General features: G+C 34.2%; 1 protein-coding gene across 2 annotated transcripts in view; it reads left to right on the top strand.

Moving 5' to 3' along the window:
- KIAA1328 (KIAA1328 ortholog) overlaps nt 1-26,962 on the top strand; it is a 527,008-nt gene that overhangs the window by 21,233 nt on the left and 478,813 nt on the right. For both annotated transcript variants that reach the window (XM_051969744.1, XM_051969743.1), the window contains exon 4: nt 1,793-1,887. In XM_051969744.1, coding sequence (XP_051825704.1) covers nt 1,793-1,887 — 95 coding nt within the window. The remainder of the gene's footprint in view (nt 1-1,792; nt 1,888-26,962) is intronic.

The following is a 26,962-nucleotide window of genomic DNA, read 5'->3' as shown; positions in this document are numbered from 1 at the left end:
TGTGTGGGGGAAATAACAGCAAAAAACGGGGAATTATTAAGGGACAAGTCAATTCCCCAAAAGTCTCCACAGCTGTGAATCATAACATCTGAAGGAGTTGCAAGGCGGCTTTTGCTGACATGGTTTGTGGACTGGGAATGAGATAAATTGGAGGCAGAGGGAAGAGGAGAGAGGTCAGACAATGCAGTGGCTTTTCAGGAGAGAGATCAGAGAACAGCAACTGTCTCTCAATCTCCTTATATCCCTCTCACAAGAGGAGATCCATTCTGGGTTGGATCTCCAGCAGCTACTGTCAGGTGGCTCCAGTATATTCCATCAATGATTACTTTAAATCACCAAAAAAAAGAACCAAGTCTATCACAGTTGATCATCACATAATTTTATCGTTACTGTGTATAATGTTCTTTTGGTTCTGCTCATTTCACTCACTTAGCATCAGTTCATGTAAGTCTTTCCAGCTTTTCTGAAATCAGTCTGCTCAACATTCCTTTTTCTTTAAAAAAATTTTTTTATAGTATTCATTTTTCCAGATACATGCAGAGAGTGTTTCCCAAAATCACCTTTGTAAAATCTTGTATTCCAGATTTCTCTCTCCTTTCCCTCCCTCTCCCAAACAACAAGCATTCTAATATATGTTAAAGATGTACAATTTTCTAAACATATTTCTATATTCATTTTGATGCCCAAGAAAAATCAGGTTAAAAGTGGAAAAAACATAAAAAAGGAAAAAGTAAATAAGCAAAACAACTACAATAAAGATAATGATAGTATGTAATGATAGTATGTCTTGATCCACCTTGTTTCGATAGTTCTCTCTCTCTCTCAATGCAGTTCTTACTCTCCATCACAAATTTATTGAAATTGCCCTGAATCACCTCATTATTGAAAAAAGAGCCAAGTCCATCATAGTAGATCATTACATAATCTTCTTGTTGCTGTGTACAATGTTCTCTTAGTTCTGTTCACTTCACTTTACATCAATTCATGTAAATCTTCCCAGGCTTTTCTGGAGACATAAAATTTCCCCTAAGAATTGATTTGGTTACATCCTATAAACTTTACGTATGTTGTCTCATTAATGTCATTCTCTTTGATAAAATTATCGATTGTTTCTATGATTTATTGTTTTACTTTCCAGGCTTTTTGAAATCAGCCTGCTCATCATTTCTTATAGAACACTAATATTTTATTACCTTCAATTAACATAACTTATTCAGCCATTCTCCAACTGATGGACATCTATTTACTTTCCAGTTCCTTGCTACTACAAAAAAGGTTGCTACAAACATTCTTGCACATTTGGGTACTTTTCCATTTTTTATGATCAAAGAGGGTATACATTTACTATACTTTTTCTTGTGCTTTTCATGTAGGTACTTCTTTACATTATATCCTTTGCAGACTTTCTTGGTAATTACTCGATTGTTTAGATTTCAAGTTCCTTGAGTGGAGAGTGTCTTTTGTCTCCTTTTGTATCCTTAGCACTTAGCCCAGTGCCTGGCATGTAGCGGGCACTAAATAAATACTTATTGAATTGAATATAATTGGTTAAATAACAATTAGTAAAGCCCAGTGACAAGCAATTCGGAGAAAAAAAATATATTTAATTGAAGCAAAGACCCTTTTGCTAGATGAAAAATATATGAAGAAATTTCATCTCCAATCCTGTTTTTAAAAAATTCTTCCTAATAAGCTATTACTAACCTAAGAAATTTTTTTTAACATTTAGCAAATTTAACATCTAACAAAAAAATCAATTTTTTTTTTTAACAAAAAATTTTTATTTTATTAGACCGTTCACAATGGAGGAATGAAGAGTGCCTGCTTGAAGGACTTATGTCCTGAAGACAAAAGGCGTATTGCAAACTTAATTAAAGAACTTGCCAGGTAAGATTAAACCTCATATGGTAGGATATTGTGCTGAGCAATGCATTTCTCTTGAAGAAAATTGTGAAACTGTAATTCTAGATATGAACCACTATTTGATTTTGTGGGAACTAAAAATATTTCAGTATCAGACTTGTTACTCCATTTGAGAAAGAGATGTTCTGTGGTCAGAAAGCCAACATTCCTCTGCTCTCATTTTAGCTTTTATTTGAAGTTCAGATTGGTTGATATGAAGCTATATAGAAGTCATTTATCATGAGGGAAAGTTTGGAAACAGCAATATTGTTGAAGTAAGTTGGTATTGCTGTGATCAGAAGCACAGCAGTCATCTTTTGATCTATCTAGTTAATCTTGTTTTATTATCTGAACAGAAATTGTGTTGTCTATTGTAAAAATATTCTTTTATCATTTTGATGACTTCTATTAATATTCTTTGATAAGGAGATTTTTGAGTTTTTAGGGGGTGTATTTCTGAACTGAATACCAATCAGGTTCATCATGGATGTGTATAAAACCAGAACCGGACTTGGACTTTTGATTAATATTTGCTGCTGATTGTGTGTGACCTCTTTGTAAATATGTGTGCCAATTCTGTGGCTCTTAGATAGTTATCTAGCAAATGAAAAGATTTGTAAATAAGCAATGAAACATAGAAAATACTGATTTGAAAATTAATAAAAACTATTTTCTATAAAATCATACATTTCATTGAATTTTTAAAAAATAATTTGCTTCTTCAATTTCAAATGATTAAAATAGAATTTTCATATATTTCAAGTTTTATTTCAGCTGTTATAATTCTTCAAAAAATTTTTCTTTGCAACTTCTTTCATTTTTTTTTCTTGTTAAACACATAGAATCTTAGGAATACCTAGATACCAAAGGCATTGTTTTCTGGTGGGATAAACTTGGGGAGAAGTCTGAAGTACTATATTCTGCTATAGGAATACAACTCTAGAAAAAAATTAGTTTTTTCATCTAGTCTCTTTTGGCTAGATATGACCCTTGTGGGTAAAGTTTTCCTTGAAAACAAAGTGTGTGTGTGTGTGTGTGTGTGTGTGTGTGTGTGTGTGTGTGTGTGTGTGTGTGTGTTTTGGGGGGGAAAGGTTCTGTTGTTATCCTTCATGTTTGAATTTTATTCTCTGTTGTATTATTTCCCAAATGGACAAAAGTAATTGTCTAATCTCATGTATGCAAAAGAGGCTAAAATGCCATTATAATTAGTGGAACTTAGTCTGTGACTCTTGAGGACCATTGTAATCCTGATCCATTACATTTGGAATTGGAGAGCATTCCTTTTTTATTTATTTATTTTTTTAATTTTACAGCATTGACAATTGCCAAACCTTGTGTTCCAATTTTTCCCCTTCTTCCCCCATCCCTTCTCTAGATGGCAGGATGACCAGTACATGTTAAATATATTAAAGTATAAATTAAATACAAAATAAGTTTACATGTCCAAACTGTTATTTTGCTGTACAAAAAGAATTGGACTCTGAAATATTATACAATTAGTCTGTGAAGGAAATCAAAAAAAATGTGCAGGCAGGCAAAAATATAGGGATTATTTTTGCCTGCCTGCACATTTTTTTTGATTTCCTTCACAGACTAATTGTATCCCATAGGGATTGGGAATTCTATGTGGTGTTTCATAGTCATCTCCCAGAGTTCTTTTGCTGGGTGTAGCTGGTTCAGTTCATTACTGCTCTCTTGGAACTGATTTGATTCATCTCATTGCTGAAGATGGCCAGATCCATCAGAATTGATCATCATATAGTATTGTTGTTGAAGTATATAATGATCTCCTGATCCTGCTCATTTCACTCAGCATGAGTTCGTGTAAGTCTCTCCAGGCCCTTCTGAAATCAAACTGCTGGTCATTTCTTACCGAACAATAATATTCCATAATATTCATATGCCACAATTTATTCAGCCATTCTCCAATTGATGGGCATCTACTCAGTTTCCAGTTTCTGGCCACTACAAAGAGACCTGCCACAAACATTCTTGCACATACAGGTCCCTTTCCCTTCTTTAAGATTTCTTTGGGATATAAGCCCAGTAGTAACACTGCTGGATCAAAGGGTATGCACAGTTTGATAACTGTTTGAGCATAGTTCCAAATTGCTTGGAGAGCATTCCTAAAGAAGTAAGGAACATCAATTTTCTTTTTTTTTTTTTTAAATAATTTTTTATAAAGCTTTTTATTTCCAAAACATATATATAATTTTTAACATTCATCTTGCAAAACCTTGTATTCCAAAATTTTTTTTCCCTCCTTTTCCCCCACCCACTCCCCTAAATGGCAAGAGATCCAATATATGCTAAACATGTGCAATTCTTAGTTCCACAATTATGCTGCACAAGAAAAATTAGATCAAAAAGGAAAAAGTATGAGAAAGGAAACAAAATGTAAGTAAACAACAACAAAAAAGTGAAAATACTATATTGTTATACCCTCAATTGAATATAGAATTCTATCTTACCTTACAGGGAAGTAAGAAGAGAATAAGAGAAGGGGGGTGCTGCTATAAGGGAGGGTAAATTGGGGAGAAAGCTATCAGAAACAAAACACTTTTGAAGAGGTACATGTTGAAAGGAGAAAAAGAAAAGTATAAATGGGGGGAAAATAGAATGGAGGGAAATATACAATAATAATAACTGAAAAATTTTTTACAGAAAGGTTTTCTGATAGACTTTATTTCTCAAATATATAGAGAAATGTATTTTTTGAATTTATTGAATTTATAAGAATATAAGTCATAACTCAATTGATAAAAAATTGATAAATTTGTCAAAGGACATGAAGAAGCAGTTTTTAGAAGAAGAAATTAGTTATGTATAGTTATAAATAAAAATGCTCTAAATCCCATCGTTAAGGAAATTCAAGTTAAAATAGTTCTGAAGTACTACCTCACAGATCGTAAAGGAAGTTGACAATTGTTGGAGGAAATGTAAGAAAATTGGGATAGAACAATTAAACTATTCCTAAAGGACCATAAAACTGGATATACTCTTTGACCCAGCAATAGCCCTACTAAGTCTGTATACCTAAGAGATTAAAAAAAAAAAGTAAAAGGACCTACATGTGAAAAAATATATCAGCTCTTTTGGGGATGACAAAGAATTGGAAATTTAGGAATACTTAAACAAGTTGTGGTATATAATTGTGATGGAATACTATTGTGCTATATAACAAATGATGAGCAGGTTGATTTCAGAGAAGCATACTTTCAAGTGAAATGAGTAGAACCAGTACACTGTACACAGTAATAGTAATATTATATAATGATTAATTGTGAAGTTCCAAAGAACTTAATGATGAAAAAATGTTATCCACATTCAGTGAAAGAACTGATGGAGTCTGAATACTTTTTTAAACTTTATTTTTTTGTGTTTTTGTGTTCTTTTACAACATGACTAATATGGAAATATGTTTTGCAAAAATTTATCTGTGTATGTGTGTGTGTGTGCACACATGTATATACTCACAGATGTATAAATTATATTAAATTACTTGCCTTTACAATGTGGGGTGGTAATGAGGGATTAAGAGTATTTGGAACTCAAAATTTAAAAAACCCAAATGTTAAAAATTGTTTTGATATATAGTTGAAAAAATATAAAATAAATTTCAAAAAGAAAAAGAAAATACTATGTTCGTGTTCCACACTCAGTTCCTTCAGTTCTCTCTTTGGGTACAGATGGCTCTCTTCATCACATGAACATTGGAACTGGCCTGAATCACCTTGCTGTTGAAGAGAGTCCCATCCATCAGAACTGATCATCATGTAATCTTATTGTTGTGTCTATACAATGATCTCTTAGTTCTGCTCACTTCACTTAGCATCAGTTCATTATAAGTCTGTCCAGGTCTCTCTGAAATCATTCTGCTGATTGTTTCTTATAACATAATAATATTCCAGAACATTTATATACCATAACTTAGCCATTCTCCACTCAGTTTCCAGTTCCTTGCCAGTACAAAAAGGACTAGCAGTTTGCTTTTGTAAATTCTTTAATCAAGGGAAAGCTTTATCATATAAGGGTGGTTGATGAATGAATAAATGAAAAAGCATTTATTATTTTCTTATGTGTTTTGTACGATATAGTCGAGTAAGAACCTACTCTCAAGCTGCTTACATTCTTATAAGGGAAGACATCCTTTAGGGAAGTGGTGACCAAGGAGGACAGTTTTAAAAAGGAAGAGAGATAGTGATTGAAATTTTAAGGAAATTGATATATCTTTTTCAGGAATTGATGGTGTTGATTTGATTACATTTCTTAGAATTACATTTGAGAAGATAGAAGAATTAGGAGTTAGAGAAAGTGGCATGAGGATAATCAGGAAGTAGCTTGGTGGGAAGTAGTAGTAAAGACTCTTACTTCTCAGAAGCCCAATTTTCCAGTGTGGGAACTTTTAGATGCTAGAAATAAAAAGAAAGGCAGAAATAGCCCCTGCCCTCAAAGGAGCTGACATTCTAATAGGGGAAACAACAAGCAAGCAATTAAGTACAAATAGGACACAAACAGGATAAGTTGGAGATAGACAATAGAGAACATGTCCTTTGGAATTAAAAGGGTCTGACAAAGGCTTCTTGTAGAAAGTTAGATGTTGCATTTTTGTACTTTTTTTTTTACAAATGCATTTAAAACCTATGCCAAACTTCATGTTATCTTGACAAGTTTTAAACAGATAGAAAATTCCATTTTTAAAACATGGGGACATGTTTTATAGGCGATAAGAGAAAAAGCTGTTTTAAAATATTGCAATTGTGTTGGCTTCATTTTGTAATTAGCTAATATCTCAAGATATAATGGAGAGCATTGTTAGTAGTGAATTTAAATCCATATTTCAGGTGATCTTGATAACTTTAAAGTTCTTGTCAGATCAGATTACATCATCATCATTTTAATATTGTGTAATATGACTGATGAAGAGCTAATATTAGGAATAGGAAGAATATTAGCACTAACGTTTTCTTATTGATAACTTGTGTTTGTATTAACATTATTTTCAATACTTGATTTCTTTGCAGATATATTTTTAAGCCATTTGTCCATTTTATGAAAGTTAATTTGAAGTAGACACTATAGGCTGTAAATTCACTCCATTCTTCTATTAGGTACTTAGCTTTCCCACATGTGACATGAAATCATCTGAACATACAGATTCAAAGCTCCAGTATCAATTCATCTCTTAAATATTATGGCAGTTTAATTTCTTTTTACTTTTGGATAAAAAATTATCAATCAATAAACATACTGTATAATAGAAGTTTATGGTAATTACTACAATAATAAAATTTGTAATATAAATGTTAATTTTTCCCCCCAAAATCTATATCATTTTATATATTTCACCTTGGATATCACTCCTGTAGAGCATTGAATTGTAAAAATTATATGTAACTTGGCATATTGATATCAAGGATCAAACTGAATAGAAAAATCTATGGATAGTAGAAAATCTTTTTCTTATTTAATAACAAAGTCTGTGGCACTATTGAATTTAAGTGGCTCACAAAATGTTTGTGGCAGTCCTGTTTGTAGTGGCTAGAAGCTGGAAAATGAATGGATGCCCATCAATTGGAGAAGGGTTGAGTAAATTGTGGTATATGAACGTTATGGAATATTATTGTTTTGTAAGGAATGACCAGCAGGATGAATACAAAGAGGACGGACGAGACTTACATGAACTGATGCTAAGTGAAATGAGCAGAACCAGGAGATCATTATATACCTCAACAATGATACTGTTTGAGGATGTATTCTGATGGAAGTGGATCTCTTTGACAAAGAGAGCTAATTCAGTTTCAATTGATCAAAAATGGGCAGAAGCAGCTACACCCAAAGAAAGAACAGTGGGAGATGAATATAAACTGCTTGTATTTTTGTTTTTCTTCCCAGATTATTTATACCTTCTGAATTCAATTCTCCCTGTGCAACAAGAAAACTGTTCGGTTCTGCACATGTATATTGTATCCAGGATATACTGTAACCTATTCAACATGTAAAGGATTGCTTGCCATCTGGGGGAGAGGTTAGAGGGAGGGAGGGGGAAAATCGGAACAGAAGTGAATGCAAGGGATAATGTTGTAAAAAAATTACCCTAGCATGAGTTCTATCAATAAAAAGTTATTAAAAAAAAAAAAAAGAATTTAAGTGGCTCAGTGAAAAGGTGCTGAATTTTAGAGTCGAAAGTGCTGGATTGAGATCTTGGCTTTGTCACGTCTAGTTTTGCCATTTTTTGCCTATATGACCGTGGACAAGTCACTTAACCTTTGTGAACTGACGTTTTCTTGTCTATAAGAAAAGCTATTTAGACTTTTGTCTTTTCTGTCATCTTTAATAGTTTTCAGGGTGTGAGGTCTAACTTAAAGGCAGTTTAATTTTCTTTTATTTGTGATATACTGAAGTTATGAAGAGTATCTTGGCTGATTGCCTAGGATTTTCAAAATTTACCAAAATATCATCAACAAATAGGCATAGTTTTATTTACTTTACCTATTTTTCTGCTTTTAATTTATTTATCTTATTATTTTTGCTAGCATTTTCATAGCCATGTCAAATAATAATGGGGAAAGAGAGCATCTTTCTTTGACGTCTATGTTTATTGGAAAATGCTCTAGTACATCCTCATTGCATATGATTCTTGTTTTTGGTTTTATATTTTTAAAAAAAAAATTTGTCTTATAATTTTAGACTTATCAGCTTAAATGTTAAATGCCTTTTCTGCATCTGTTGAGATAATATTATGTGGTTTGGAATATTTTGTTTTTTAATATGATGGATTATGCTGATTATTTTCCTCATTGTAAATCTCCCTTGTATCCCAGATATAAATACAACTTGATCATAGGTAATGATTTTTGACACTCTTTGGTAAGTTTGATAAGATTTTGTTTAAAATTTTTTGGATTAATATTCACGAATGATATTGATATGTAATTTTCCTTCTTTAGGTATTAAAACTATTTTATTTACAGGAGGATTCTTTCTTAATTTTAAAGATTAGTGTACTGGGGGTACTGATTGTTCTTTAAAAGTTTGATAAGATTCTCCTGTAAATTTATCAGGACCAAAAGTTTTGGTTTTGTTTTTTTGGGGGGACAACCTCAGCTAATTCTATTTCCTTTTTGAAATTAGGTTATTTAAGATCTGCATCTGCTTTTTGATCATAGGAATGTTTTCTATTTATGAAGATATCCCTCATTTCTTTTGTGTTCTAATTTTTATTAGTACAGATATTTTCAAAAGTACCTAGCACAATTCTATATAAATTCTAAATCCCTTTTCTTTCTCTTTTCCTCCTAATGACTCATCATTTCTGCTTATTTTAGTTTTTTTTAATTTGTCTTTTTAATAAAAAAAACATTCAGTTCATTAATCCTCTTTTGTTTTGATAATGTGTGTTTATAGGTATATTATTTCTATATTATTTTTCCTCTCAAAACTGCTTTTTAAAAAGCATAATTATCCCATAAATTTTGGCATGTTGTTTTATTGTCATTCTCTTTTATAAAATTTTAAATTATTTTTATTTGTTCTTTGAACCAATCATTATTTAGGCTTTCATTGTTAAGCTTCATTTTTTTAATGTTTGTGGTGCCTGAATCAATCCCTATTTTTATTATCTTAGTTTCTAAAGGATATATGTAAGATTCCTATATTTTTACATTTTTTTGCACTCCCTGTGCTCTAATACCTGGTCAGTTTTAGTAAAAATTCTTATGTAGTGCTGAGAAAAAAATTATATACATGTGTGCATGTGTGTATATATATGCACATGCACACATACAGAGAGCGAGGAAAAGACTAATACTCTTTTGCAGTTCCATTTAGGAGATGCCATAAGTCCTTTTGCTCTAGTTTTTCCAGCAATTTATTCAGATCTGTTTTTTCCTTTTTGTTTATCTTTCTTTTTGATTTATCCAAAGCTGAGAGAGGGCTGTTATTTTTAGGAACCTTTAGCTCCTCTGGCTTAATTGATTACTTACCTCTAAATAAGTCTCTTTATTGTGAGGGATTATATAGTTTCTCATAAAATCATTAAGATAGATTCAATCTATAACCTAAATTTTAGTATATGAATCCGATGGATTTGGGAAAAATGAAATTCTTTACAATACTGTAATCAGAAATTACAGTAGAGTGTCCATATCAGCTCAAGCAAGAATTTACAAACAGTGTAACAAGCTGACCACAATAAACTTGGGCAAACACATCTGCAATAAGTCAACTATATTGGCTTAACTAGAATTTAGCAAATCTTTGCTACTTCCATTTGAGTAGGCAGTGAAAATTAACCAGAAGAGGGGAGGGAGGTCAGGGTTCCTGTAGTTTTTTGACTGTTTAAATCATCTCTTAACCTTTGTAAAATTGGCTTCCTTTTTCTTTGAGAATTCAGTGAGCAGACTGCTTGCTTCTCATGAGATTCTAATAAAGCTTCTGATCTTCACTTTGAAAAATCTCTTGATTAGTTGTTTTGTAAGGGGTTGCTATCCCAAGCAAAAAAACGCAAAAATAGGTAAATAAAATGCCCATTACCTTTTGACATGGAGATACCTTGTTAGGTAAATACCCAAAGAAATCCATTTTTTTAAAAGCCTAAAATACCTCCAAATATTTATAGCAATACCTAAGAATTAGAAAAAAGTGGATACTAAATGAATGAGGAACAGTTGAACAAATTGTGATATCTGAAGTTAAAAGTATTACTAGACTGTATAAAATGATAAATATGACAAATATAGAGAAGTACACATTTATATGAGCTGATACAAAGTGAAGGAAATAGAGACAAAATATTATATATATATATATATATATACATATATATATACAGACATACAGAATCATTACAAAAATTCAAATATATACAAATAACCAGAATGGCATCAAAAACACTTTCCCCTTCCACACCTATCATGTATTTATTGTCAGATTTTTTTTTTTGAAATATTGAGGGTTTTTTTCTGATTTTTTTCCCCTCTTTTCTTGTTTTCTTTTAAGAAGTCTTTGTTACATCAAATGGCTAATGTAGGAGACTACAGAGGCAAATTTAGGCAATATGAAATCCCAAGATATCAATAAAAGTATTTTTTAAAAAACAGTTAAGCATACAGCTCAAGCTCATTTCCATGGTAACTGTGGTTTTCCTCTAAGTTTGAGAGTTTGGCCAATTAAATTACATTTTTTATTTCTAAAAAGTCTTACCTTCTGTCAGTGCCTCTATTCTCTATCAGATATTTTCCTATAATGATTAATTCAAAATAGTCTTCTTAAGTAATTTTGGAAAATAAGCTTATAAAGGACATCTCTTAGGATATTTTCTTGAAAGTTGTACCTTTTCTTAGAAAGCCTTTAGTTTTTTGACAAATTTTCAATTGTTAATGGTGAAAATATTCCAATTTTCTATTTCGTCCCCATTTCTGCTGTAAATGCGGCAGTATGGATTTTTGTTTTGTTTGGTTTTTTGCTTCTGTTAATATGATCTTTTTTGAAGATAGTCTTATTTCTACTAGCTTTCTTTTATTCATTCTCAACTCCTCTTTCTCCTCACTCCCTCCACTCCCAATATTTTACTTATCTTTTGGAGTTTTGCTTATTTGTTTCTTTTCCTTTTTGGCTTTTTTTCTGCTTTTTAAATCTTCTCTTTTTCTCATTCTTCTCCCCTTCAATTTGTTTTGTTTTGCTGTAAATTTCATTTTCTGTCTTTTTTTTATTGAAAAATTTCTTTTCTCCCTTTCTTATTATTTATCTTCCCTTTCTGTTTGTTCTGGACTTTTATTCTTTGGTTCATGTGGTGTTCTTCTTTTTCTATAGTATATGATGGTTCTCTGTGAGAGCAGGTTTCTTGGGGGGGTTTTCTGGAGGCAGCCTTAGTTTCAGTTCAAAGTAATAATCACTTCAAATGCAGCCAGCTGATAAAATCCAAACATTCATGTTCTCCTTCCAAGTCTTATCTCTTTCTTTGGGCCCGGTTAACTTTCTTAGAAGCCCTCCTTGGTTCCAAGAGCTCTTGCAGCTTGTCTTTTAACTCATTCAGCTTCTGCCTCTAGCTCAACTCCGACTTGTGGCTTCTCAATGTCCAACTGACACTCCCCTCTCAATTTTTTCAACTGGACTCTCTTGACTGAGCTCAGCTGTTTGTATGTTCTTTTAGAGGTGTAAACTCAAAGGTTGACTACTCCTCTGAGAGTGGGATTATGGGGGATGTGAATTTGGAGATCTCATACAGAACCCTGAAATCTCCCAAACTGTGAACTAATGTGTGAGCTAATGTGTGAACTCTCAAAGGTGTTAACTTAAGCATTGTTTCTATCAATACTAATGACTTAACACCTTGTAAGGATTTGCTCTAATGTGTGAACCAATAAGCATTGTATCAATTCCATTGAGTTAACACTAGGATTCTAACAGGTTCATACCTCTTAACCTTATTTAGCTCTTTATTCTCTGTATTTAATGGAATCAAAACTTTTAAGATATCTATTTTGAGTTCTCCCTTGTAAATGATTTCTGTAAATTGCCTTGTAGGGCTTGTCCTAATTTTTTTTCTTTGTGCTTTACCCTTAGAAAAATAGCAATTCTTGCAGACAAATTGCAAAATAGAAATATTCCTATGTCCCTGATTATATAGTTCATTATTTGAACTTCACTCTCTCTTTGGTCATTCTTCTCCCTTCCATTTCTTAATTTCTTTTCTGGGTCCATGCCTTCCTTCTTTTTTGAGTGTCAGTTTTCTAAGGAACTTTTAATTCCTGTTATTTTTGAGGCAGAATCAGTTGTCTCTAAGCAACATATACCTGCAGACAATTCCCATGATAAGATTCCAGTCCCCATTTATGGAATATCTCTAGTATTCATAATATTTCTTCTCACCATTGAAATGAGGTTTCCTCCTTTCTCTACTTCCCTCTACTTTTAAAATTCTGCTCTTCTTTGCTTCTTTCTTTCTATTGGGTTCTTTCTTCCTGAGAGTTATTTTTCTTTATAAGTAGGCTCTGATTTGATTAGGTTGTATCTCATATTATTCCCTATAGTTTTCATCCTCTTCTCCTTTTTTGTAATTGAGTTCCATAAAAAACATTGATCTACCTGTAAACAGGATGTTGTGAGCTACTGTTTCTTTACTGTCACTTTTATTTGAATTCTGCTTTCATATATTATCTTGTTGCTTTAAAAAAAATTTTTGATAGTAACTTATTTTCAAAACATGCAAAGATAGTTCTCAACATTTCCCCCTGTAAAACCCTATGTTCCAAATTCCTTTCCCTTCCTTCCCCTTTCCTCTTCCCTTAGACAACAAACAAACTAGTGTAGGTTAAACATGTTCAATTCTTCTAAACATATTTCCACAATTACTCTTGTTGCACAAGGAAAATCAGATCAAAAAAGGAAAAATAATAAGAAATAAAAAAGAAAAAAAAGCAACAACAAAAAAATGAAAATGCTATGTTATGATCCACATTCAGTCCCTACAGTTCTCTTTCTAGGTCCAGATGGTGCTCTCCATTGCAAGTCTACTGGAATTGGCTTGAATGACCTCATTGATGAAAAGAGTCAAGTCCATCAGAACTGATTGTTGCATAATCTTGTTGCCATGTACAATGTTATCTTAGTTCTACACATTTCACTCAGCATCAGTTCATGTAAGTCTCTCCAGTCTCTGAAATCATCATGTTGACCATTCCTTATAGAACAATAATATTCCATAATATTCACATATCATAACTTATTCAGCCATTCTCCAACTAATGGGCTTCCACTCAATTTCCAGTTTCTTGCTACAAGAGCTGCTACAAATATTTTTGCACATGTGGGTCCCTTTTCCTCCTTTATGATCTCTTGGGGGGAGACAAGCCAGTAGAGACATTGCTGGATCAAAGATATGCATAGTCTGATAGCCTTTGGGCACAATTCCAAATTGCTCCCTGGAATGGTTAGATCCGTTCACAACTTCAACAACAATATATTAGTGTCTTACATACTTGTCGTCTTGTGTTGTCCTTATATGCTTTAATCATTTACCTTGTATTTCTGTTGTTTGGAGTGCTTTTGAAGCAGATAATCTCATTAATTTACATTTTCATTCTTAGAATGTTGAGAATGCCTCTTTATTATTAGATACTGATTTTTTCCCATTTATGATTAACCTCAGTTTTACAAAGTAGGTCACTTTGGGCTACATCATAAGTCTCATTTTTTGGGGGGATACATTACTCAGTTTCCTCCTTAGTTTTATAGTGGGTTCAAAATAAACTATTTGGATTTCCTTTTCTTTATGTTTGAAATTCTTCTAGCCACTTGGAGAATATGTTGTTTTTGAATTGATTTATTAAATTTTAAGTACTGTGATTTGTAATGTACAGCCTTAAGTTTTTTCTGGAGGCAACTTATGAATTCTTTGAATTGGTATTTTCTCTTTAGGATTCAGAAATTCGCAAGACAGTTTTCTCCTTATTTCTTGCATTATGGTATTCTGGTTTTTAACTTGTAAGAATATTTGGGAGACCTAGAAGCTTTAGATTTTCTCTACACATACAATCTTTGAGATTAGTACAGTTTATTTAAAGAGAATATTTTCTCTTAATGTTACTGGTTTTTGCTTCTCTTTGAGATTTTCCTTTACTTTTATGTATTGCATTCCCAATATATTGTTCTTTTTGTTTGTTTCCTTGGTATAGTCAAGTTTTTCACTTTGCCAGTTATTTCTACTGTGCTTGCCATAAATCTTGCTCTCCTAATTTCTATTTTTCTTTTAGATCATTAGGGAACAATTGTTCTGAAAACCCACATGGTCTGCTATCTTGAATGTTAAATCATTTTTCCTTTCTTTTACAGTATATATTAATAGATACCTAAATTTATTTATTAGATCTGGAGGCCATATTTCTGCTGTTAATATTTTTCCCAATGGTTCATCTGTTCAAGGTGTTTGAGTTTTTTAACTCCTGAGATCTTAGGAAATTTAAGTCTTTTTCCTCCTTATTATCCTCTATTTTTTACTTTCTTACTCTTTCCCCATTGAATCTCAGGTTTCAACCTTCATGCTGAGCAATTTACAGTTTATCAGCTACAAAGTATCGGCCCAAAGTGACTTTTGTGGGGAATAGAATCTTGACTAGATGCTGGACTCTTTCTCTCAGGCTTAGTGGAATACCATGTAGCTTTTCACACACAATATACAGCTTCATTTCTTACAGTCTCCTGTTATCTGGCTAGTGATGCAGAATGTTTGAACTCTGCTGCTTTCAGAGCTTAGGCACATTTCTGCCATTTGATGCTTGGATTTCCATGGCTCCAGGAAGACACTAGGATCAGGGCATAGAGAGCTCCATAGTAAGCTTAGACATGTACTATTCCTCCACTTTCAGCTCCGTTCCTCCACTCTTCTACAGAATTCTGTTGCAGCACAGAATTCTGCCATGAGGCTCTGAGCCTCAGCAAATTTCTGCAGTTCAGAGTTTGGATTTCCAAAGCATTCAAAAGGAAGGAGAGTTGGGTTTTGTGTTTGTTGTGTGTGTTGATGGGGATGGGGGAATGGGGGAGCAGAGGAATTTAGAGGGTGAGTCAGCTAGTATGATGAGGTCTAGATTTCGAGGTTCCTGATCAGGGAACCAAATGATGAGATTAGGGTTCCTGGTGGTCAGGGAGTTAAATGATGAGGTTAGTGTTTCCTGGTGGTCAGGGAGTTTAGTAATAGGTTTGGTGTTCAGGGAGCCAAATGAAGTGGTTTGGCTCCCCTCAATCCCCTTAGAATTCGGCGCAAGGTAGGGAGTTGTGGGAACCCCTTTCTGGTGGCTCAGTGGTCCTTCATAAAGGAATTTACTAACCTGAAAAACTAAATTTATTTATTATTGGCATTGGGAAGTCAGACTCTGCTGTGCATGAATAGAAAGACTGAATTCCTTGGTGGCAAGGTCCTGGCAGAGAGATATAAAGTTTCCAGTAGAGAAATCCCAACAGAAATGTATAAAGTCTTGTTCAGGAAATAGGTAAGATAGAGAGGGTATTGCTGAAAGAGACTATCATTTCAATGGGCAGAGTTGCTGTTATGCCAGGGATGGCATATTAGGTCCTTTTCAAGGACTGAGCCCCAAATTGGCTCATTTTATAAGTCTTGGCTACAAGCTGGGGTTTGCTCTTCATGGGGGTTGGTTTCAGCTCAAGCTGGAATTTGAATAGAATTGAATAGAGTATCTCTAGGTTTGATCTTTAATTCAATGGGAAACTTAATTAGTAGTGAATGTTATCAATGGGTGTGGTGCCCATCTCTCAGGATAACAGAATGAAGCTGTTTATCTTGTTTCCCTTGGATAGGGTCTTTTATAGTAGCCAGGATTCAAGGAGTTTTAGAGTTTTGGAGGAAATTCTCTTCAGTTCAGCCTTGCTACCAAGAAAATGGGGGGTGATGTGGAAGAGTGCTGAGTGGTTCATGAGTAGTTCTTGGAGTTTTTAACCTTTTTTGCTGTTGCTGAGTAGTTAGTTTTTTTTTTTTGTTTTGTTTTGTTGTTGAGGCAGTTGAGGTTAAGTGACTTGCCCAGGGTCACACAGGAAGTGTTAAGTGTCTGAGGCCCGATTTGACCTCAGTTCCTCCTGACTTAAGGAATGGTGTTCTATCCACTGTGCCACCTAATTGCTCCTGAGTTTTTACCTTCTTTAGAGTCTTGGATTCCTAGACCATTGAAATGATTCCATATGTATATGTGTTGATGTTGGGAAAGAATCCTAAAAGGTTGGGGGTGGCAGATCAGTGTTTTAAAGTATCTCAAAAAAGAATTTGCAGGCTTGTACCCATATCCCTATCAAGGGACAAAGTTTATTATAATTGTAAAACTAATTGAAATGAGCTAAATTCGAAAGAATTTAGCAAAGAACCTGTAGCATGGAGACACATTTGTCTAGTTCTTTATGTCATTGATATGCTAATTTTATGGTCTAAAGGTGGAACTGAGGTGTGGTCTCAGGAATTTATCACTGACCAGCAAACCTAGGACTATTCTAAGGCCAGAAGACTTTAGAATCATTGACAAAAAAAAAAAAACCCTGATTCAGGGTTTAAAGCTCTCCCCTAGGAGGGTCACACGCTTTTGTCCATAAGGATTAAGTGATCTCATTTAATTAGAAATCTCCTCCAAGGCATAATCAACATTGAGTGGCTCAAACAAGCTAAGTAATCTCATTCAATTGGAGATCTTGGCCAGGGACATAATCACCACCCTCTTTTGAATTGAACATTAAGTCACTCAAACAGCTCCCAGTGGCTCAAACTCCTAGTTAAGTGATCTTATTCAGTTGGAGATCTAATAGTCAGTAGTCCTCTATTGAGTGGCTCAAACTATTCCCCAGCCCCAGGCTAAAATTTATCCGATATAATCAAGGGTTGATTAACCTATCTTCAGAGAAGTCCTAAACAGGATCATGGCCACTGTTGAAGATATTTTCTTCTCAGTGTAACCCATTTTTGCTACATTCCCTGCCCACTAGGAAGGCTGACTTCCTAGCAAGCTGACTTCTTAGTGTAATTAAATCCCATTCTCTGCCACCTCATGCTTGTATTCATTGAGGTTTGTGAATTCTTTCCATAAGCCTTGCCACCGGCCAAGGGGATCTCTTTCTATTTTCGTACCTCATCATTTGCATCTCATCACTTTTATCAAACCACATTCTCTTTCCCAAAATAAATTCCTTTATTTTATGAACTGAATTTCATTCTACAGTTGGTTACTTGGGAATAGGAGAAAGGAGGTTCTAGATTTCATAGTTAGAAATATATTGATAGCACACTAAAATTCTCACCTATTTGACTTTCTTCACTCATTACCTTGTACTCATTTATAAAGGCACATATATTTTCCTAGCAGAATGAAAGTTTCTTGAGTGTAGAGAATTTGAAAAAAAAATCATCTTTCTATCCCTTTGTGTCTTCCAAATAGTGGTCATTTGATAAATGTTCTCTGAATTACTGGATACTTATTAATCTATGCCATTTGAAGGCATACATATTTTCTCTCTCTCTCTTCAAACATCTCTAAGTAGGAGTTCTCAACCCTAACAACTCTGTCATCATCTGTGTATTCAAATTTTAACTAGAAATGAGTCATTTTAGGCAATTTAACTTGACCATAGAACATTTTAGGAGTAGCAAAGCATAGTAGAAAAACCTCATACTTGTAATCAGAAATCTGTGTTCAGATTTTGGCTTTCCCACACATAACAAATCAGTTTATCTCTTCATCTTATTTTCTTCATTTGTGAGTTAAAGAATTTGAATGAGAAGACCTCCAAGATTGTTCACAACTCTTAATACTATAGATTCTGGTCTAGAGTAATGGGGATTATTGAAATGAATGGGGTTGTGGAAGTTTTGAAACAAAATGGGAAATTGTTGTGATTAGTATTTGGGATAAATAATTTCATACCTCGTTCTAGGAGGAATGTTATTAATATGTTGCTTTTAAAAAAAATACAATTTGATTTCACATTATTTAAAAGACTAAGGTTTTTTGTAAATTCAGTTTAAGAAATGAAAGAGAGGTGCCTTTGTTTTTCCAGTTTTTGAAATACTTTCTGCTAAGTCAGAGAATTAACTAGTTTGTATTACCTAGAAACATCTACCAAAACTGCCATTCATGAGCTTTTGCAGTTGTGTCAAGAAACAATCATAGAATGTTAGAACTGAAAAGACTTTTAGAGATTAATTAATCATGATTAGATAAAGCAATATTACAAGTACATTATGGCTTAAATTGACCTTTAAACTCAACCACAATTTCAGGATACTTTTGTGAAGTATGGCTAGTTCCTCGGAGGGCCTCAGGGTCAGCCAGAGTCAGGATAAATTAAAGTCCTTGGTTTTTAGGGGGAGAAGTGACAGGGACAGACAAACTGCCATGAGGCTTGCCCAAAAATGTATCCTGGATTCTCAAGTTCAAAGCTACCAGCCTCTCTCCTTCTCCTCCTGCTGCAAAGGGACTTTCTGACCCCTTTCTCTGCGCTCTAATCCTTGCCTCTGATTATCTTAACACCAAACATTTAGTAAGCACCCAACAGTGAGAAGAGCCATTTATCCAAACATATGCTAATAAAATCATTGTCTCACAGTGAATAGGTAATTAGCCTTATGTGCTTGGTTGTCTGATTTAAACATACTTTTTTCAGAGTTTCAGCCCTTTACATACTTTTTTGAGGGGAAGGTAGTGAAGAGAAAATATATTCCAAGTTCAAAACAAGCAACTTACTAGAAAACTCTGGAATAGAAAATATTAATTGGGAACTCTTTCTACTACTCCTATTTGGTGTATTGCAAAAAAGGATACCAAGAAGCAATGTGATTATATAATAAGGTTTTACTTTCATTTTAAAATCAGCTGGAGTCAGGAATTCAGGTTAAGGGAAAAATCTTCAATCTTTATTCTCAGTAGAGGTGAAGAAGGATTGCGATAGCAATATGGGCAGCTGCCGACAGGAAGCCAGCTAGCAGAGGGGGATGGGAGGTGAAGGGCAGTTGTGATAGCAATGCGAGCAGCTGTAACAAGACGCCAGCCAACAGTCTCTCTTCCCGCTTCCCTTTCCACTCCCCTGCCTCCACCCACCCAAATCGTCATTTCCTATACAACACATCAGGACTTGCATAAAGAGTGGACGGGGGCCATTCTTTCTCCAAGCATATATATTAATAGAGTATGGTCCAATTACTATTTAGCCTCACGTGCGTGGGACCTCAGTGCATCAACTCAAGCCTCAGCCCATTATACTTTTAGATGCATATCAGTTGCCCAAACATAGAGGAAGCTCCAGGAAAAAAAAAATGACAATAAAGAAGGCCTTATTTATCAACTATGGCAATAGCATTTTCTGAACAGGTAAATCGTGTTAGATAGGCAGTTAAGTGTGTAATTCTTTGTAATCCAAAGAATTAGCTCAAAACACAAGCACTTGGGACCTGCAGCCAAGACTGCTTGACTGGAATCAGGTTGTATAGCCCAACTTTTTTGAGCAAAACCTGAGCTATCTAACAGACTGAATAAGGATCAAGAAAGCTAACAAGAAACTATAGTAAGTGATCTCTTCTACCCCCAAACAGTATCAGTAGGTACATAGAATCCAATGGGAAGTAGGAAAAGAGACTACCAGCAAAGCCATTGTCACTATAGGCAAACATTTAATATCAGTGGTTATAATTGAATATCATTTGGTATTGTAATTCTCACCACCAAAAGCAAATTGTGACTTATTTATGAATGAGGTAAATCCTAGGGAATTGCTAGGGCCATAGGAGAGGTTGCTCAAAATCACATAGCTTGCTAAGTTTCGGAGGTAGGATTTGAACTTAGATCTTTTTCTTGAGTGTCTAATGCAACATCTCCAGCTTAATAAATGTTGATTGACTGGTTCATTTCAAATCTAGCACACTAAACACAATACTATTTTGCCTGTATTGTTATAGTTCATAGGAAGCAAATTTGAGTTGTTATGGTTCCTGAATCTCCTCTGAGTATTATCAAAATAGTAAAAAGGAAGTATTCTACCTTTTTGAGACATATATGTGGGATCTGATAAGAGAGCCTACTAAGATTTGGCAAACCTGACAGCTACTGCCTACTTTTGATGATTCCACAAGGAAAAATTGATAATTATTAGAAATGATCTGGCAGCATTGATGGGAATAATATAAAGTCCTAGTCAACAAACTGAATTAGGGAAATGGGCAGTATTTTTATTTTTGTTGGCAATTGACAGTGGAAGCCGCAGGATAAAAAAAGGTAAATTTAAGAAGCAAACAAATGATTAATGGAAATGGTATCCAAGGAGAGGATTTGGATTTCTGAACTGTGACTTAATATATACACTGCATTCTCAGTAACATCATTTGTATATGATGAAGGATGATTAAAAATAAAACTGTCATTTGCCTAAAAGTAGTTAAATCTAATAAAGATAGCTCTGAACAAAAAATGAATTGGGGACAAGAGTGGAGAGGTCAAGGGTAGAGGGATGGAATGGGAAATGTGAGTAGGAGTATACAGGCTGGTAGTGGTAGTATATAAAGAAAAATATTAGTAACTGAGAATACTTCTTATTCTCAGGAGATAAAATATAAAAAAAGAAACAGTAAGAAAAAAAACATTCAGTTTTCTCTTCTCATATTCCTAGAATGTGGGTAATAAGTTCAACTACAGAATTTAATGAGTAGAAATAAATTTCAGCCTCATAGATGAACTGAGGCATGCAATGAGACTACGTGTCTACAGAATTGAACTTGAAGTGAGGATATCTTCACATTTATCTCTGGCATATACTGGATATGTCACTATTCTCTTGATATGAGTAACATTTTAAGCTTTCTACTGATCTATATCAGTGGAGGTAGTGTTGCATTTGAATTCCCTATATTCCCTCCCTCACTCCCCAAATGTTATAACTTGAGATAACTTGATGGCATGTGAATCAAAATGGGAAGCTAGTTATTGAAGAGTCATTCAAAAGGAACATATTAGTTAAAAGGGGAATGAAGGGAAGAAAAGAAAGAAATGTTATTTATATGGCATCTACCCTGTGCCAGGCACTGGGGCCATACACAAATAATGTCTTATTTGATCCTTACAACAACCCTGTGATGTAGGTGCTGTAATTATCCCTGTTTTATCTTTGAGGAAACTGAGGCAAATGATGATTATATAATTTGGCTAGGGTTACCAGGCAAGTAAGTATCTATGTTGGCTTTTAGAATCAAAGTATTCTTGATTTCAAGTCCAGTGCTCTTATCCATTGATTTTTTTTGTGGCTTTCATAGGAATAGAATTATATTTTATGGACATATACTTTTATGGGAAATTCATGATCCAAAGAATACATGTTTTAAAAGCTTTTGTATAGAAGATGGAGACAAGATGACAGTAGTTGTAAGTAGTAGTATAAAAAGTCCTAATTCCTCCTCAGTCTTTCATCCCCAACTCCTCCTGACAGATCTATAAAATCCAACAAAATGAATCCTGTTTAGGAAATCCAAGAAAACAATCATTTTTTTGGTCCTAGTTTGCCACAGGGAGATAGCCTGTGCCATGGTTGAGAGGTAAGTAATCGAGACAGTTTCAGAACCATACCGCGCAGAGCATTCCAGACCAGGAAAAGTCTATGTACCAGGGTAAGAAAAGATTTCAGATTCAATATGAAGGGACCTGAAACTTTGTGTATGTACATTCTTCTTTCTTTTGATTCACCTCCCCATTAAAGAGAATTATCAGTTTATGCTTTTTATCTTATTTCTTAAGTTGTCCTCAATTTAAACTGGAGGCTTTCTGCATACCTCTGATCTTTTCATCAGAAATGTTTGGAAATCCTGTAATTCATAAAAAGTGCATTTCCCTTCCCTCCACCCTAATATAAGATTAATTTAAACTCAGTGTTGCTGGTTAAATTTTTATTGACTATAAGCCTATGTCCTTGGCCTTTTGGGACATTGTATTCCAAACTCTTTGCTTCTTAAAAGAGGTAGCTGCTAAATCATATCTGATCCTGATTTTGACTCTTCAAGACTTGAATTCTTTCTTTCTGATACTTTATAATGGGGAGTAGAATCAAAAGAAGGAAGAACATGCACATATGAATTTGGATAGAGAAATATATTTTCACTCATGGGTGAAATAAAAAAAGAAAAGAAGGGAGAAAGGGGAAATTAGAGGGAGTGCTTATTAAGGTAGGCATTAGTCCTGAGTAAAAGAAACTAGGAATAGGCAAAAAAATTGCAAAATGAGATCACCTATTAATTGGGTAATAGTTTTACAAGTTATTACATATAAATGTGATGACACATTGTTGAAAGAAATTTATTTTATTTAAAATCATCAAAAATCTGCCTTCTCTCCTTCGTTCTGTCTTCATCTAATTGAGGGGGAAAAAAAGCAAAATGCCTTTAACAAACATGCATAATCAAGGAAAACAAATTTCCAAATAAAAGAGAAGGTGCTGTAAAACAATAGAAAGAAGCTAGGTGAATATCAGTGAAAGAGAAAATAGTGATATTGTGATGTGAGTATACCACAGGACATCTCACTAGAAGGATTTTGATTTTGGGAAATATATCACAAGCCTTTCACAATAAAAGCATTAATGAAGTGCTTACTATGTGCAAAAAAATTGTGCTTTGTTCACATGGAAGTGATTTGAAGACTTGAGATATCCCAATCGGTATTGGTGGGCCAACTCCCTATGATGAAACCACCTGATAGGTTACTTTAAAAAATTTTTTTTTTCAAATATTCATTTCAAAATTTTAATATATTCCCACTAACTTTCCCCTTATTGATCTAATTTTTTAAAAAATATAAAGTTCTCAGTACAGACTCAGCTGTCTTCCAGCAAAGCAACTTCCTACTTTAGCCAGATCTGGAAAAAAAAAAAAAAAAGTTCAATATTTTATCACTTTTCTTCAGGAAATGAATAGTATGTTTCATCATTGTTCTTCTTAACTCCTATATAGTTTCATTGCATTTTACATTTGAGGAAATGAGCAAACAGAAGTGAAGTTACTTGTCCCATAGTAAAAAGTGTCTTGATTCCAGTTTTGAACTCAGATCTCGCAGTCTCTTCAAAAAGCACAGAGATAGGAGAGAGAGAGAGCACATCGACCTAAGAGTCCAGTTTGTTTGGAACATACTGTATGGGGAAAAAAAATTTGGAAACATAGGTTGGAGCCAGATGGGGAGGGTCTTTAAATACCAAGCTAATTTAGCTTATTTCCTTTATTCTAGACTAATTTTTTCCCTAACTGTATTTCTGAATCCCTGTGAAGGGTTGAAGATAGAATCATCATTATAGAGATAGTAATTAAAGCCATTGGGAGCTGATTAACATTAGGAAACCAAGTGACAGGGAGAAAAGAAGTTGGAGCCCAGGATGGAACCTTGAGGGACACCTATGGTTAGAGGGTATTATCTGAAAGAAGATCCACCAATAGAGAAAAAGAAGGAGCAGTTCTTGAGATCTCTTCTTAAGTCAAAAGTTTCTAGTTTTTTAATATAGCTCTTGCAACACTGTTTACATGGTCCATCTGTAAACACTGGGCTTAGAGAATATGCAGATAATTTTAAAAATTTTAATGAACTTAGAATTTTTTACCCCTTCTGTTCCATAAAACTTTCACTTGTGATTACTAGCAGCAATATTGATTAATTTGAATTTTTTTTCACTTATCTGTTGGGGTAAGCAAAAGCATAAAGTAGACCATTTCTTTCTATAATATTGGGATAGTTATAGTAATTCACACCAAATGAATCAATCACAGTAGAATAACTTCTTTCTCTTTCCCTGTACTTAGCCAACTTAATGTACTTTATGAGAGTCAGAAGGGGTAGTACTTAATCATTCAATCATCAAGCTTTGTGGTAAGCTTTGGGGATACAAGGACAAAAGAAACAGTTCCTGTCATCAAGAGACTTGAAATATATCCTGAAAGGATGAATACAGAGAGGCTTGGAGAGACCTACATGGACTGATGCTAAGTGAGATGAGCAGAACCAGGAGATCATTATACACTTCGACAACGATATTGTATGAGGATGTATTCTGATGGAAGTGGATTTCTCTGACAAAGAGACTTAACTGAGTTTCATTGGAGAAATGATGGACAGAAACAGCTACACCCAAAGAAGGAATACTGGGAAATGAATGTGAACTATTTGCATTTTTGATTTTCTTCCCGAGTTATTTTTACCTTCTGAATCCAATTCTCCCTGTGCAACAGGAGAACTGTTCGGTTCTGCAAATATGTATTGTATCTAGGATATACTGCAACATATTTAACATATATAGGACTGCTTGCCATCCTGGGGGGGGGAGGGAGGAGGGAGGGAGGGGAAAAACGAAACATAAGTGATTGCAAGGGATAATGTCGTGTAAAAATTATCCTGGCATGGATTCTGTCAATACAAAGTTACTATTAAATAAAATAAAATTAAAAAAAAAAAAAAAAAGAAATATATCCTGAAAACTACAAATATAAAAGGTACATTTACATATAAAATCGTGTGCAGCCAACCTTGCTTAGGTCATCATTTCTATTTCCATCAACTACTCTTGTCTAGAACTACTTCAAGCTTTGATAGATCATCTTTGACTTTATCTTGCTCAATTCTGTTCTTCTGTTGTACTTCTAGGACATCTCAACCTTTGCCACTGTTTAATCTCTTGCCTTTCTCCTTTAAACTGCCTTGTTCTTCTTTCAAAAGAAGAAGACATTTCAAAATGTCTTTCATTAGAATACAAGGTTCCTGAGATTAGGGACTGTCTTTCTTGGCTTAATTTTTGTCTTCAGAGTTTAGCACAGTGCCTGGCACTTAGTAAGCACTTAACTAATACATTATCTCTCTACCTAACGTAGATACAAGATAATTTTGGGATCCTATAGACTGAAGTATTCAGTAAAGGCTTCATGCTTGAAAGTAATGCTTGAAGTGAATTTTGAAGGACATCAGGAATTTTTAGAGGTGAAGATGAATTGGAAATGCATTTGAGGAATGGGGAACAATTGATGTAAAAGTGAAATGGAAGATAATGCTGTTTTTATTTTTTTATTTAAGAGAGTGTGATTGGACTATAGTGTAAACCAAAGGAAATACTGTGAACTAAGGCTAGTGTGGTTTGGGACCAGGATATGAAGGGTCTTAAATGCAATGCAACGGACTTATAATGGATCCTAGCATAATGGATAGTTATGTCTATATCCTAGTCTTATATTTGGAGGTGGAATTTTACTTGTTGGTAGATTTATCAATGATCTGATAAAATCTAAAGGTTTCCTGAATAATTCTAGAAATAACAGATTGGGAACCTAGGTATGTAGTTTGTTTTTTTTTTTTTTTTAAACTTTTTATCGACAGAACCCATGCCAAGGTAATTTTTTACATTATCCCTTGCATTCACTTCTGTTCCAATTTTTCCCCTCCCTCCCTCAACCCCCTCCCTCAGATGGCAAGCAGTCCTATATATGTTAAATATGTCGCAGTATATCCTAGATACAATATATGTATGCAGAACCGAACAGTTCTCTTATTGCACAGGGAACATTGGATTCAGAAGGTAGAAAATAACCCAGGAAGAAAAACAAAAATGCAAACAGTTTACATTCATTTCCCAGTGTTCTTTCTTTGGGTGTAGTTGCTTCTGTCCATCATTAATCAGTTGGAACTAAGTTAGGTCTCTTTGTCAAAGAAATCCACTTCCATCAGAATACATCCTCATACAGTATCATTGTTGAGGAATATAATGATCTCCTGGTTCTGCTCATTTCACTCAGCATCAGTTCATGTAAGTCTTGCCAAGCCTCTCTGTATTCATCCTGCTGGTCGTTTCTTACAGAACAATAATATTCTATAACATTCATATACCACAATTTACCCAACCATTCTCCAGTTGATGGGCATCCATTCATTTTCCAGTTTCTAGCCACTACAAACAGGGCTGCCACAAATATTTTGGCACATACAGGGGCCTTTCCCTTCTTCAGTATCTCTTTGGGGTATAAGCCCAGTAGTAGCATTGCCTGAATCAAAGGGTATGCACAGTTTGATAACTTTTGGGGCATAATTCCACATTGCTCTCCAGAATGGTTGGATTCGTTCACAGTGGTGTGATGTAGTTTTTACAAATCTAATTTGGTTTCACAGAATCTGACTTGGAACTCAGAGACCATTATGTTCAACTAGTACCTGACTGAGAATCCATTCTGCAACATCTCCAGCAAGAAGTTTTCCAGCCTCTGCTCAAAGAGCTCCAGTGAACAGGAGCTCATTACTTCTTTTTCAAGGCAGCCCTTCTACTTTTGTGCAGCTGTAATTGTTGAGAAGTTTTTCCTGTCAAGACTAAATCCTCCCCTGGGCAATTTCTATTGCTCCTACAAACAGAGTTATTAAGTTTATTTTGTTTCCTAAAACAAACCTTCAGATATTTAATGACAGTTGTTATACATCCCTGGGTGCAGCTAGGTGGTGCAATGAAAAAACTATGGAGCCTGGAGTCAGGAAGACTGGAGTTCAAAAAATTTGGATTCAGATGCTGAACTACCTGT

Source organism: Antechinus flavipes, chromosome 1 (assembly GCF_016432865.1).
Source record: "Antechinus flavipes isolate AdamAnt ecotype Samford, QLD, Australia chromosome 1, AdamAnt_v2, whole genome shotgun sequence".
Lineage (NCBI taxonomy): Eukaryota > Metazoa > Chordata > Mammalia > Dasyuromorphia > Dasyuridae > Antechinus > Antechinus flavipes.
Note: the sequence above shows the minus strand (reverse complement) of the source record. Positions and strands in the feature narration are given on the sequence as shown.